The sequence below is a fragment of the Rattus norvegicus genome, chromosome 18, assembly GCF_036323735.1.
Source record: "Rattus norvegicus strain BN/NHsdMcwi chromosome 18, GRCr8, whole genome shotgun sequence".
In the NCBI taxonomy this organism is placed as follows: Eukaryota; Metazoa; Chordata; class Mammalia; order Rodentia; family Muridae; genus Rattus; species Rattus norvegicus.
Window position 1 is genome coordinate 5,182,501 of NC_086036.1, and position 15,033 is coordinate 5,197,533.

The 15,033-nt window shown below is 41.5% G+C and overlaps 1 protein-coding gene across 8 annotated transcripts in view; it reads right to left on the minus strand.

Moving 5' to 3' along the window:
• Window positions 1-15,033, minus strand: part of Zfp521 (zinc finger protein 521) — a 292,892-nt gene that overhangs the window by 132,204 nt on the left and 145,655 nt on the right. For 5 of the 8 annotated variants that reach the window (XM_063277450.1, XM_063277447.1, XM_063277452.1 and 2 more), the window contains one exon: window positions 5,832-5,916. In XM_063277450.1, coding sequence (XP_063133520.1) covers window positions 5,832-5,916 — 85 coding nt within the window. The remainder of the gene's footprint in view (window positions 1-5,831; window positions 5,917-15,033) is intronic. The other 3 variants (XM_063277448.1, XM_063277453.1, NM_001393860.1) reach the window with 1 other exon arrangement.

The window sequence follows — 15,033 nt, forward strand, 5'->3', positions numbered from 1 at the left end:
CCATACAGAGCAGCCAGCTGTACAGCAAACGTGTGGTTCTGAAACTGGGGCCTACCAGGCCACGGACTCCATCCTGAGATCTATACGGCACCTTGCTGTCATTGGCAAGCTCTCATAGCTATCGCTGTGGCCGTGGTTCAACACTGCACACAACTTAAAATTATCTGATTATTAGAATTTGTGGCCCACACTCCACTTTATCCTTTATTTAATCTATCCCCAGATCACACATTTGTTTAAATGTTTTGGCTGGCTTACAGATCACGCGGCCATCTGCACAGTAGGTGTGACACCATTTTTTTTTTTAGACAAAAGTTAACGTTATAAACAAAGATAAAGTCATCTGAAATGCCTTGGTGTTTGTTATTCTGCCTGGCTCACTTGGACCAACTCTAAGAAATAAATAGAATTATCTGTGTAAATCGATGAACATCTATGAAAAACAACACCCAGCAGAACGCTGAGCTTGCTCCATTACCTACGTTAATATCGTGACAGCTGAGGAGAGATGACCTGGCCCACTTCTCATCTCTCCTGTACAGATGGCTATTAAAGAGAAAGTACCCCTTTTGTATGGCCCATGCAGAAACCCTTTATGGGCTTTTCAAATAAGCCAGCATTGCCCACATGAGGGTAGCTTTCTCTTACCATTAAAGTGCCCAGATTTCATCTTTTTTAATCCAGCTCTTGATGAAATAAGCCAGTGCTTCCTCATATGCAACATCAAATGCTTGATTTCTTAATTCCATGAATTTTTAGGTGATCAAATTAAGAATTTTTAAATCCAATAGCCCCATTTAAGAGTGAATGTAAATCATGGCTCCAAAGAATCTCCATGACTTTATATTCCTTAAGACGGTATACATGGTCTCACGTACACAGACACACAGACACACAGACACACAGACACAGACACACAGACACACAGACACACACACACACACACACACACACACACACCCCTTGCATATACTCATACCTATACGCATTATGGCAAATTCATTTTTATTCATTAGTTTTATAACTGCCAATGGAAGAAGAGAATTTAAAGTATAGCTCATTGACTTTTTATGCAAAGGTCAAAATATTTTATTTCTCTCAGAGTCAAGTAAAATCAAAACCTATTCTGGAACCCAATGTATTAGCTTTTCTCTATTCTAAAGCAAGAGCTTTCAAGCTGAAGTGTTTCAGAGGTGGCACAGAACTCTACACCAAGCCTTGATGACCAGTTAGAAAACAAGCCACCTTGTAAAGAAGGGGGAGGCGTACCCTCTGTCACGCTGGGCATCAGACAGACTGTAAGGCATGAGTGTCAGTTACTGTAAGAACAGGCTAGAGTTTCACTGAATTCTTCTAAACTGATTTATGCATTCTTTTTGTCTTGACATTGGTGATACATAGCACATGTTCCGTACCACATGGGCTACACATATTCCTGCATGCATTGTATAAGTGTTGAGTCTCTTCATGGTCTTGAAAATAATTATCCATAAGATACCAAGTATCTGAGACCAGGATCAAAACAGAACATCTTTGCACAGCTCTTTTCAGGTCAGCTATTGTTAAATATACCGAATTCCATGTTTGCTTCTCTAAGAGATAAACATATTTTCTTCCCTAGAATGCTAGCCAGGGTCATGCTTGACCTTCAAGGATAAACACATTAGCAAGTCTGAATTTTTCCAGTCTGTTTTTTTTTTATGAGACGGGATATTCTGGTTCCTTACATGCAATCATTATAATACAATCTTGTAAAAACATGAAGAGATAAATGAAATGAAAACAAGCTATTTCTAAGTAGATGTTTCAAAGTAATCCATAGGTATGTGATGTGTGTGCAGTCCTTCATCATCCATCTACAAACTACAGAGGGAGGGCTAGAAATGGCCACGGCATGCTCTCTACTTCTCTCTGAAGTCTGAGGCTCCAACAATCCATTCCAAGGATAATGGCCCCTCTCCCCCTCCGTCCTTTCTTTGTCAGGCTGACTGGCCCTTCGTGGTGAGCATACTGCTGGTTGCCTCTCACCAGCCACTCACAATTCGCTCACTGTGTTCTGGAGACAGTTGTTTGTGGCTGTTTGGAACACATTCTTCTCTTTAGGGATTTATGTGTTAGTAGTGGCAGTGCCAACCTCCATAGTGAACAGAATTTCTTTCTAACTAAAATAGATAATTAGAGGCTGGTAATTATTGGTCAAGAATTATCAGAGTGAAAAAATTAAACTCCTCGTAAACAGTTCTTGGCAACGGAATCTCTTTATCTCATCTCATGCCTAACAACCCTTTATTCCGAGCACTTACAGATTTACTCTACTACGGGTGAGCCTCGTAATTTTATATGAGGCAATCCCTTTGCTGGCTTAAATACATTTAGATTTCCTGGTCCCACCTCTTTGTTGTTAATATGTACCAAATAATAGTAACCAGAAATTTCACAGAGGAAAATAACAATAAATCTTTACCACTCGATAGAAAGAGAAAGGCAGATATGCATTAAAAGTCATGGTGCACAATGGCTTCTTTATGGTTAAAAAATGAACAAAGACTGTGTGAAAGGAACAAAAGAAGACAAAAAAATTCTCATCTGCACAGACATTAACCTGTTCTAGGAAAGGTGTTAAAATGTTGTATGGTTCTCTCCCTCCCCCCCAAGCCTTTCCCTCATTCTCTGAGTATATGTGTGCAAAGAAAAAAAAATCCCCTAACTAATTAAGGAATTATTGGTCTGAATGTGTGGGTATACATACATATATACACACATATATAATATATTCATAAATATGCAAAACATGTCAAAATGTGGTAAATGGGAATTATGTTTTTGTCAAGTATTTACTCACGCACCTGAGATCATGTATCTACACCTTGTTGCAAACAGCACTCATGCCCCTGGTAAATTTCCTTTCTCAAATGTCTCTCACCAACAGCATGAAACCAGTGTATTCAGAAAGAAAAGGCTTAGAGGTTACTTAAAAAGCATAGGTGCTCCCCAGAAAAAGGCAGAGGACGTGTGGCATAGGGGGCTTTTGAGTCCCAGCTCCTTGAAGCGTCAGCAGGCCACATTTCTATCAGGAGTCAGGGCCCTTCCTCCAGACTTATTGCAAAATGAAAGCTATGAAACACCACCCACCCTTTTAACAGAGTGAGAGGCTTTCAGACAGTCCCTAATCCCTCTTCCCCTACTAAATGTCTAGTTCAGATTATTTTTTTATTAGATAAAAAATACACACAGATACACAATCTAAAAATACCTAGCCTCAATGGAGGTATTTTAGCCAACAAAATAATGCTGCCTGCCTCATTTGAAAGACTAAGTATCACACTGGGATTTTAAAAAGGGGCATCTTAGCCTTGGCGACTCCCTCCTGTTCCACATTCTCTCTCTAGATATTAACAAGGAGAATGGAGTTTAAGAACTTGGATGCCTGGTCAACAGGCAGAGCAATTAAGTGGATGCTATTCATTTGTTTAGGCCTCGAGTGCAAGAGAATCAGATAGCTTATTATTAAAAAATACCCTGAATATTAAATAAGCGGGCCCTCCGTGAAAAGGAAAGGGATCTGCGTTTCTGACAGAAGGTGAATTGTTAAATGCTCAAATCCCAAGGGGAGGTGAGTGTCGCGCGAATCCACTATTACAGAGAAGGGAGACTTGGGAGGGCGCTAATGAAGGAGTGGAGGAATGCAAGAGAACCAGGAAGAGAAGGGGACAGAGAAGGTGGGGGATGGCCGGGGTGAGTCAATGGCAGAAATTCAGTCGAGATCCCACTTGTGGCAAAGGTGTTAACCCGGCAGCCAAGATGCCTCCTCCACGCTCAAGTGCATGCTGGGTAAATCAGAAACCCAGAGGCCGAATGTACATCGAAGGGGGTCTGCACGGAAGCGCAGGACTCACTACACCTTTTTCTGTAGCTAGAAAGCTTGAAGGTTGAGGCTACTGAAACCAGTGACATGAGGCAGAGTCTGTGACTGCTGCCACCAAGCAAGGATGGAGAGACAGAGACAGGTAAATACAGACAGGGACCGTCTGGAAGGAACCGTTCAGTGTTTCTACCCCTTTCTCTTAATGGGAGCAGAAGGGGGAGGAGGAGGAGGAGGAGGAGGAGGAGGAGGAGGAGGAGGAGGAGAAGGGGGAGGAGGAGGAGGAGGAGGAGGAGGAGGAGGAGGAGGAGGAGGAGGAGAAAGAGGAGGAGGAGGAGGAGGAGAAAGAGGAGGAGAAAGAGGAGGAGGAGGAGGAGGAGGAGGAGAAAGAGGAGGAGGAGAAAGAGGAGGAGGAGGAGGAGGGGGGGGGGAGGAGGAAGAGGGGAACCAATTGTGGAAATTCACATGGACTTTTTTTTTTCCAGGATTTGAACAGGAGGCAATTTGCAGAGAGCATTCTTTGAATCCCTTCCATGTGATTATCTTCTGAGGGCTTAAGAAGACCTTTGAATACTATCCTGCCATGGTGAAGAATATATTACTTTAAGGCGTAAGACATTACTAATAATCTTCATACTTAAACATAGAAAATAGAGACATGAAATGATCAATAGTTCAAGCGTCATGTATATGTTGTACGTTGCAGTCAACCACTTTTATTTATTTTTTTATCAGTAACAATTGTCCAAAAAGTCTTGAAAAAAACTTAAGGCTATTGAAAAGTTATTAATTTTTCCTACATGCTCTTGAATTTTAGTAAAAACAATGTTGCAAGTTCTGTTATGGTGAGCTTTCCTGAGCAGAGGTGGCAGCTGGGGTAACCCTAGAATAGAATTACTTAGAGCTCTGGTCCTTGCTGTGAAATACAAGATAGCCCCCCTGGAAACAAATTCCATGCTGAATTTGCCTTCCTACCTTACAAAGTTTCTGTTAGCTGAATAGAAGGTTAACTGGACTATAAAATATTATATCGCATTTATTTGTGGATTTATAAAACACCAAGAATTATGAAATAAATAAAAACCCCTCACAGTATAAAAACATAAATGAGTAGCAAAAATAGAACACAATAATAGTGATTGTCATTTTATTAGTAGCAAAAGATGTGCTTGATAAAGTTTAATTGGCTGGTAAAACTCTTAGCATGATTACTAAGTGATTATCAAATTAAAAAACAAAAACCAGGCAGTAACCCCTGAGGACTGAACGGATAATGGGGCACCATGAATAAGTGGAGAAGCTGTTGCTTTAGTTCCAGCCTATCTAATAGGAGCACGACCCTAAAGTCACTGGCCTGGAGTGACTTCAGAGGTCTTCTCCCTATCCACTTCTACAGAGATCTGTGGAAAATTTGATGGGAAATAAAAAACTGATTCCTGAATTCTTTACATGATTTTTATGATCGTGATTATTTGCAGGCTGCTGAAACCATAGTGATAAAACTATTTTATGGCAATTTAAATTATTTATGTTTCCCTATCACAAAACTCACGACTTTGGATTTTGATACAAAGATGCTTAAGCAACACACAGCAGTGCTATTATCATAACAACTCCTGAAATTAAATGGTGTAAAACTCTATGGAAAGGTAGCATCCAGTTCATTAACCATTCCTGTTAGCTTTCAATAATGCAAAAATGATTACAAGTTTAATTTGCTAATCACCTGTGCTTTGACTGGCAGAACGCAGATAATCCTCTGCAGAAGTCTAAACTAGCCCTTGCAGAAAATAAAACACGCTAATGCCTTACCAGGTCTAATAAGAGGAATAAAAAAAAAATCAATCACACCTAGGTAAAGCATTGATGGCGGAACAATTAATTCATCCTTAATGCTGTTTAATTACATAGGCACTGATGTACACACATGTGAGGAAAACAGGAGTAGTAAGGGGTGGATCTCACTCACCAATCATGTGATTTGCCACATGAACCTGGATGTCCCACTCGTTGTAGAAAACCATCTGACACTTGATACACTGGTAGGTCTTCTTCTGAGAAAACAAGGAGGACCATGGTTACTTAGACACACGTGCATAAATGAATGCTCCCACCCAACACAAACCAGAGGGGGACAAAAAAAAAAAAAAAACCTGACCACAGAACGGTCTTCCCAAGATGTTGGTTTTTGTCTATGTGGCTAATTAACATTCTGTGGATTTCCCCGACACAGGACCATGAGCTTCTTATCGAGACATTGAGAGTTGACAGCCTACACTACAAGCTATTCCACTTAGGAGGAACAAAGGCCCCACATTATGAAATAATGATAACAAATAATATAAATGCTCTTAAGCTCAAAAATAGACTCGAGTGTTAAAAATACTCACAATACATGGCTCAGTTTCAAAAATCAATGCCTTTAAGTATCAGACACGCTTTAGTTCTGACTAAAATCATGGTAGTTTTGCTCCCAGAAGTGTGGAAGTAAAATGACTAGTAAGTTAAAATTCACGGTGTTTTAGACAATGGGGCTGGAGAGGTGGCTGAGCAGTGGACACAGGGTCAGTTCCCAACACCCACGACCCTGTAACTCATCTCCAGGGGAGCTTCCACAGGCAACTAGCACCAACGTGGTGCACAGACATACACGCAGGCAAAACACACACAATCAAAACTAATCATTCTCATAAGGAGGTATTTTTTGTGCAAAGTCTGAAGTGTAGGTAATGCTTTTGAGATTCTAATTCCTCTCGTTTAAATATGTACTTTCTCTTAGGAAATGGTTGCAGATTAAACACCACAGCCCAGTGAAATAGATGGAGCAGAGTATTTATGATATAGTTTAGGGCATCCACACAGGGCCTCAGACATGCCTGAGGCCACTGCGGCACAGGAACGGGAGGAGAAGTAACGTCACTCAAATCTCAGATGAAGTGCGCAGTGTGGCTTCCTGTCTTCAAGACCGATTCTCTTTCGATGCATGTGGGGTGGATGTAGAGCTTAAAGAACTGAGGGTGTCCTACAGATTGCACCATCACACATCCCTCTGCACTATATGGTTATCTACAATCAAAAAGCGTTCTAAAAAATGAAATCTGCTACGATGAAATAAACAAATAAGGTATAGTGCACCTGTAAACGGGGGGAAATGACACTTGTAAAAGTGTGCACGTGATGCCTGGTTGTAATAATTCCTGCAGATTGTCATTTCACTTGGCTTCACATAACACGTTTTGCTACAGGTACTAATATGAAACAGGAGTCATAAGTTAATATGGGTCGTAAATTATAATGCATTGTGAGGAGCTCAAGTTGTTCGGGGCATAAAAAATAAAGTTAAGTATGAAACTAAGTGTAATTTCACTTGAGATCACAAAGGATAAATGCCACAAATGTAACTATTTCATAATTGTTATAATCTACATGGTATTTTCTCCTACAACAAGGGACAGTATGCCTAGCAACCCTAAAGGCTCAGGCGCGTCTCCAATGCACAGGTCTACATAACCCACTACTCGATGCACATTAGAATCCAGTGGACTGAGTCTAAATCTAACCAGGGCTTCCAACACCCTGACAATCAAGGAGGAGGATTTACTGCATGGAGCTGTTCACAAGCCCCTTTGACGGTGACATATAGAGCGACACGTGCTGTGTAAATAACATTCATCCCGTTTGTAACTCTATTTCCCTTTAGAACTAGTTAGAAAATATTTCTTACTCCCTGATGACCTACATTATATATTGTTTATTAGCATACTTCAAGCATCATTCCTGATATGTGACCTTGCTGAAAAACAAAGAAACATAAACTTAATGGCTAGCCTTTTCTCTTGTTAGCACAGTAAAACACGGAACATGTCGGAAACTGTCTCCAAAAATTATGACTGATGAGGATGGTGCTCAAAAGTACTAAGGGCTTTTTTTTTCCTTCTCGTCCACTAATAAAGAATAAAGTCACTTGAAAAGCCAAGGTAATAAAGTGGCAGCACTTATGGCTATCTTCAAAATTAACTGACACATTTAAAGACCCCTGTAAGTTTTCTCTCGTGAAAAGAATACGTGTGTGTCAGTATTGATAATTCACATGCTAATTCTCTACATCCTCTCGGTGTCTAAAATGCCATCTTCTGTTCTATATCGACATGGCCATGACCATATCTACATGTGCCCAAATCTGCAGCCAGACAGAAATTCAAAACAAGGCACCATAATGTCTAAATACTGATGCTTCACCTAGCTCGGCCTCCCCCCACCGCCAGTTTCCTCAAAGACAGGCCATGCAAATCGGGCTGTGCTACAAGCGTCCCTGCGAACGCTGTGGTATAAAATTCATTTTCACCTTCCAATATTTAGAATAGTAAATTGGAATGGCTATAAAGTAGTCATTACAATAGATTCTTATCTAACTGTCTGAGGTCAGTGTGCACCTGCACACCACCCTCTGAGCACACAGAGCTAGCCTGTGGCCCTGATCCTGGGGGAGCTCTGTATAACTGGGGTTACCAAGGATTCACCCTAATTCTAGAGCCAAATCTTCCTTTCCCCCCAGCTTTCAACCATTGGTCCCAAACCTAGGCTGTGGCTATAAAGAACAGGATGAATCCCCTGTCTAATAGACAGTTACATCAATCCCCTTCTTGGTCTGAGAACAGGGACACTGCTCAATAGTCTGTCCACGACTTTCCAACAAGATCATCTTCCTTCAGTCACAGGGATAAACAGAACCCCATGAAGCTCCATGCCTGAGGGTGACCGGATGCTGCAGAGTGCAGGAGGACTGTCACCTCCCCCAGGACAATTGCTTCCACTTATATCAAAGACAACAACAAAAAGTCAAGTGAGATAATTTCTCTTAAAAGCAGGTGAAGTAGAAACAGAAGTTCCATTGTTTGGGCCCCAGATTGGCCTTGATCAACGCTTAGGTTGTCAATTTACTTGAAATGCTAATTTAGCCCCATTTCTAAAAGAGACCTTTTTTTTCATTAGCCTTTTTAAATGAGCTACTTTAGAGCAGGACTGTCATTTCCCGATTGTTCTCCTTTGTTTTCTGATACTGATAGATGTAATTATCAAGGATACAACTTTTTCCCAGCACCTCATTATTTTTGATTGATTTTGAGAATAATTTAAATGTGCCTCTTTGACATTTTTTGTTTTCAGCTAGACTCTGTTCAGGTACTCAGAGACGTTCAGAAAAGAGCATCTCATAAGTTTAAAAAAAAAAGGTTAAAGATCTCTAATAAGGTACAGTATTAAAAATTCCTTTACTGATTACCCCTGCCTCCCTCTATCTGCTCTCAGATGTAGTTTTTAGACTACATTTTGTCTTACCAAATTAAATACAAACTATGAATTTTTAAAAATTATGTTTTGGAGTTGTATATTATTTTCTTAAAATAATATAATACGTGCATTAAAAATCAGTGAGCCCATAGTAACCTTCAAAGACAGAAAACCAAACCAATCTTAGTCCATACTATGATGGGAACTATAAATCAGTCTCTAAGTATGATGCCCTTCCCTCCCTTCCCTTTTGACTGCCTTGAAACAGAATCTCATGGATATCCCAGGCTGGCTTAAAACTCGGAATCCTCCTCCTCCTCCTCAGCCCTGAGTGCTGCGATTACAGGTGTGTACCGGTCAACACACTTGGTGATGTAAATTTCTTCTTTGACAAGTGGCAGTCAAAGGAGCAGAAAGACTAGGCTTTTCCAGGAGGGAATTTAGTTCATGCTGACTTAATGGTAGGAGGGTTTAGGCACAGGGGAAAAGAAATGCTAGAATGTAGAGAGTCACCATTTTGCGCTGATTGGGAAAACCATTAACAGCTGATGAAGACTTTGCAGAGAAAGGTTGTTCTGCAAAACTCACAAAAAACTTAGCTAAAGTGTCAAGTCGAGTCTAATAAAACCTTTAGAAGTAGCGACCTACTTTTTAGTACAGGGACAGAAGAATAAACAAGGCCCTGAAGGGGCCTCTTAGAGAACGGAACTATTGTCTTTAAAACATACAGGTCACAGGAGAGGAGTTCCCAGGTGGCTCAAAGAGGTTTTTCTACTAACTGTCCCTATGGGGTCTGACTTTGGGTTAGAGGGGCCAGTAGTGTTTGACCACCTGGGGGAATGGGATCACCATTTGGTACCTGGTGTTATGGGGCTAATGGGCATCTTCCACTAGCCTTTATGTCAGGAGAATCTCATCGAATGTATAGAGGTAAAGTAGTATGCTGCTCACAAGTGAACTCTTACCACAGATAAGCCAGATATGGGCAAAGCAGAAACGGCTACACGGCCATAATAATCGCCAGGTGCATGGTGAGCGTCAAGGTACAGAGACAGAAATAAATGCAAGTGTGGGATGTGTCGGGTTGTTCTCTCCTGCTGAATACATCCCGCTCATCCCCAGCTGGTTTGTTTTTGCATATCTATTAGAAAGGCACACCAAATAGTTTCTGTCTAGCTTGTCTGGTGGCTTTCCAAATATTTTTGGTGTTTTAATGAAATTTTGAGCATGAAACTAATGTATACATTTTTAAGAGTTCGGGAACTACAGCTTGCACTCGGTCCTAAAACCAAGTAACGTGAATCCCTGTTCGTGTACTTTCCAGTTCCTGGAATTACTGTACATCAGGGTATCGTGCACCAATGCGGAGGGAGTGGATAAAGGAAGCATCGTCATCCAGATAAATCAGATGACTTGTCCAAAGGCATACAGTGCGTGAACAGTGCTGTTTAACAGTTTCTGCTCTGCAGGTAAATCCGAAGCCACACCTTAGAAGCAGGCTTGCCCTACTGTGAAATGAGCCGGTGTCGACAGTATCAGCGATGATGGAGAAACAACGAATAATAAGGAAGGGCCCTTGCTCCCAGGCCCCCATCAGAGACCTTGCCGAAGATCTCAGTGTAGAAGAGGTTCCGAACTCCCAGAGTCTACTGAAGGATTGTTGTCTCCCAATATTCTGCAGTTTTAACACCGTATTTTAATTACATGTTGATTTTAATACTAAGAACAGCTTCGATCTGAGATCTCACGAACGCCTTCCATTATCCCAGTTTTCATCGGGCTAAATTAATACAGTTTTTGGGTCTCCACTCGCCTCTCCCAGAACCTTCCATGAGCTTAGCACTGGAGCCTTTCTACCATCCTCTCTTGGATCAACCACTCTTGCACGCATGTTTTAGAAATTGACACAAACATCTGAGTTCTACCGCACGTGGGCCTTCTCTTCAGCGATGTCTGCTCTAGAGTTTATCATCTCTGCCAAAGCATCAGTTCAACAACCAGCTTCCATGGCTAACTTTAAACATTTAAATCCTCCCTCCCTCCCTCCCTCCCTCCCTCCCTCCCTCCCTCCCTCCCTCCCTCCCTCCCTCCCTCCCTCTCTCCTTCTTCATTATAAAATCAGAGTCACGCTTATTCACAGACTTTGAAGTCTTGATTTGAAGCCCACTCGGAGTGAGCGGAGTGAGCGCCTTTTGCTCGCTGCCTCTCTGAGGTCAAGTCAGGCTGCTGGACCTGAGCCTCACAGAGGGGCATTTCCTGTGCACCTGCCCTGCCGCAGAGATAGAAGACACCACACAGGTTCAGTTTTAAGTCCTAAGCCTGCCCCTCTTCCTGCTCCTTTAATTCTCCAGGGAGAAACCCAGGTAGGAAGCAGTGATCGACAACAACACTTTACTTCCCAGTCTCTCACCAAGAGATGGGAATCAGTGTTGTTCGTTCCTGCTTTATTTGTAGTTTCTTTCTGGTTTATTTATTTGTGCACATAGGCCTGCCTGGCTTAGAAGGGAGGGCCTGACCTCAGAGCCACCAGTGCCAAGCGAGCACTCCATCACTGAATTATATCAGAGACCTTAAAAAGCATATACAAAGGGCTGGGGATTTAGCTCAGTGGTAGAGCACTTGCCTAGCAAGCACAAGGCCCTGGGTTCGTTCCCCAGCCCTGGAAAAAAAAAAGAAAAAAAAAAGCATATACAACAATCTCCCAGCTGAGCAGGCAAAGGCAGATGCATCAGGAGTTCAAAGCCAGGGGCTGGAGAGATGGCTCACAGGTTGAGAACACTGATGCTCTTCCAGGGCACCCAGTTTTAGTTCCCAGCACCCATACAGTGACTAAAAAACACCTGTAACACCAGTCCTTTGGGGGTCTGATGCCCTCTTGTCCCTGAGGGCACCAGGATGGACATGGTACATGGGCACACATGCTGCTGTAATACCTGTACACATAAAACAAAATGGAGAGTTTAAACTAGCCTGGATTATACAGCAATGCCATTAAAATAACCCTTAAAAACAGATAAATGAATAAGTAGCGAGTCTGGCTTTGTCTTAAAAGGATGAAACCTTAACTAATATTTCCTTGCAAGAGCCCTGCAGACCTGCACAGGCCTCAGACTCCCAGACTCGCAGACCCCTGTCTTCATCCCCAATGTGTTACTTGGTTTCTGCACCTCAAGAATGAAGGATACGTCGACATAGGTTCTGTTGTTTCTCCTTCATCACCCCATGGTTGGACCATTTCTCCTAGCTGTCTTGCAGCCCACAGCTCCCTCTACTCCACCAGTGTCAAGCATGGAAGGGACAGTCGGAAACCCTGTTAGAATCCCGGCAAAACGATGTTACACAGCAAATGCTAAACTTTACTCAGCCCAGTTATATCCAGCAATCTTAGTAGGGAAAAACCTCTAGAATGTTCTTTCCACCATCAGTTGCTACACACTGGCTTCATCATTCACCCGAGTTACAAGTCATTTATAATCACCATGAGTGTTAGTTTACATCCCTGTAAATAAAAATAATAAAGTGTCCATCTTAGAGTTATGCCAGCGAGAATGATACAAACATGCTTAGCACATGCCTAGCACATGCTTAGCATAGCAAGCTGGTGCTCAACAGTAACTGCCCTTGTTGCTCTTCACGTGACAGGTTATTATGGGGTGTAATGGGAGGATAGTAACAGGCACGCATAGATGCTTACTGGGCGCTCCAGAGGTGGACTCTGGGATCACACGAACATCTCTTTCCATTAAAATACGCAAATTTAGATTTTATGACCACTAAGAGTTCCAGAATCTAATTGTAAAAGTTCAATAAGTAATAGTATAAGGGACACCACAGTCAGTGACAACCATGGAGAGATGGGAAGGAAGAGGTTTAAGAACAATCTGTACAAAGATTCAAGTAGATGGCTCGCTGGGTAAAGGGCTCGCTAGGCAAGCATGAGGACTGGAGTTTTGATTGGCAGCACCTACAGGCATGGCAGCTCACACGTGATTCTGGGTGTCTGAAGGTGAAACAGGGTTCCCTGGAACAAGCTAGCTAGTGTGGCTGGACTACTGAGTTCTAGGCTCAGATGAGTGACCCTGTCTCCCTTAATATACAAGTGGGAAGCAGCAGAGGAAGACAGTGCCAGCCTCCAAGTTTCAAATGCACATGAAATTGCATGCATGTATACATACATAATACATATATAATACATACACACATACCTCCACATTTGCATTTCCACACACATGTGAAAATACATACACACAGTTATGCAAACTATCCACACAAAACCAGGCCAAATAAGCAGGGGGAAAAAAATCAAATAAAACTGTTGTTAGTGTCTACAGCAATTTATATTATCATTCTAAAAACAAATATATTAATTACAAATTATATATATATGGTAAGTAACACCTTTATTTGACAGGACTTTGCTGGTAAGCAAATACATATTGTGTATGTGGGTAAGTCATGAACTAAGAACTTTGTACAAATTTAGAAATCTTACTAATTTAGCCTAAGTCATTTTCAACATAGGAGTGAACTAATACGAAAATTAGTCATTCAACACAGAGGGGAAAGTGGCCGAAATGGAACAAAAATCTACTGATGAAGCTATAACCCAATTTAAAATGGGAGCTTTCATGTTTTATGGTGTAATTGTGTGGCCAGGCTACCACTGTGCTCAGTGCCTGGCCACGTTAGGCCTTAACCACCAAGAGGAACTGACATCACCCCGAATTCAAGGAGTTAGAATATACTTTGGAAAAGGAAACACACAGACATTAAAGTCCTACATGGGTTTTGCCTAAATAACATGGCAATACAATTCAGGAGCCAACATCTTTGTTGGTGCACAGTTAATGGAAGCTAAAACAAGTCTGATAGAAACAGTTTAACATGCCCTAAAGGAGTCAGGAAAAAATTTAAAACCAAAAGCCAAACCAAACCAAACAAACAAACAATGAAGCCCTGGAGGTGATCCATGATCTAAAAACGGAATAATTCTTCAGAGTCTAAATCGACCACAAAGTGCCTGTCACCTGTAAGGCACTTTGCTCCCTGTCAGGTGTGGCATTTGATAGACTGAGGAGAACCAATCAGAACAGAAGCAGTGTCAAAGAGTGCTTGTAGCCAACCGGCCTGACAGAAGACATGGCAGGAAGATGAACCTTTGTGTAGATAATAACAGTGTGGATGCAGAACGTTGTTTTAAGCCACTGAGCTGTGTCTGCATCAGGGAATAAATCATTAAGCATATTTATTTTTGCCAATAAAGCCCAAATTCCACAAAGATAAAAATTTAAACTACCACTAATTTAAAAACCAAAGGGGGGGAAATCAAACCAATTTTTCATCCTTTATTGGAATTTTTAAATATTTGATAAAGTGGCTCTAAGATACTTTAATTCCAAAGACATACTTGATAGTCAAAACTCAGGAAATAATTGGATCTTTAGAAAAATCTAGGAAATATTTTTATGCACACACATGCTTGTGCATGCATGCATACACACACACACACACACACACACACACATGCACTTTGTTGTATAATCTCTGTCAGAAAAGAACGCTGAGAAACTTCATAGGTTCATTAACCCCTTGAGAAGTTGATATCACTGGATAGCCATCATCAGTATCAGAAAGGTAACACAAACCCTTATTTCTTGTTAGATCAGGATTCTTCTTTATTCCTACACTAATCCTTACATGCTTTATCTGGACTATGTCTACATTGTTAATCTATGCCCTGCTGGGTCATTCACTGGTTAAGTGTGGGCAGGAGGCTTTAGTCCGTTCATTTCTTATCTGTTGCAATATAGAGCGGACACATTAATACGTACAACTCACGTGCTCACCACAACATCGAGAACCCTCGCTTACGCATATTCTCT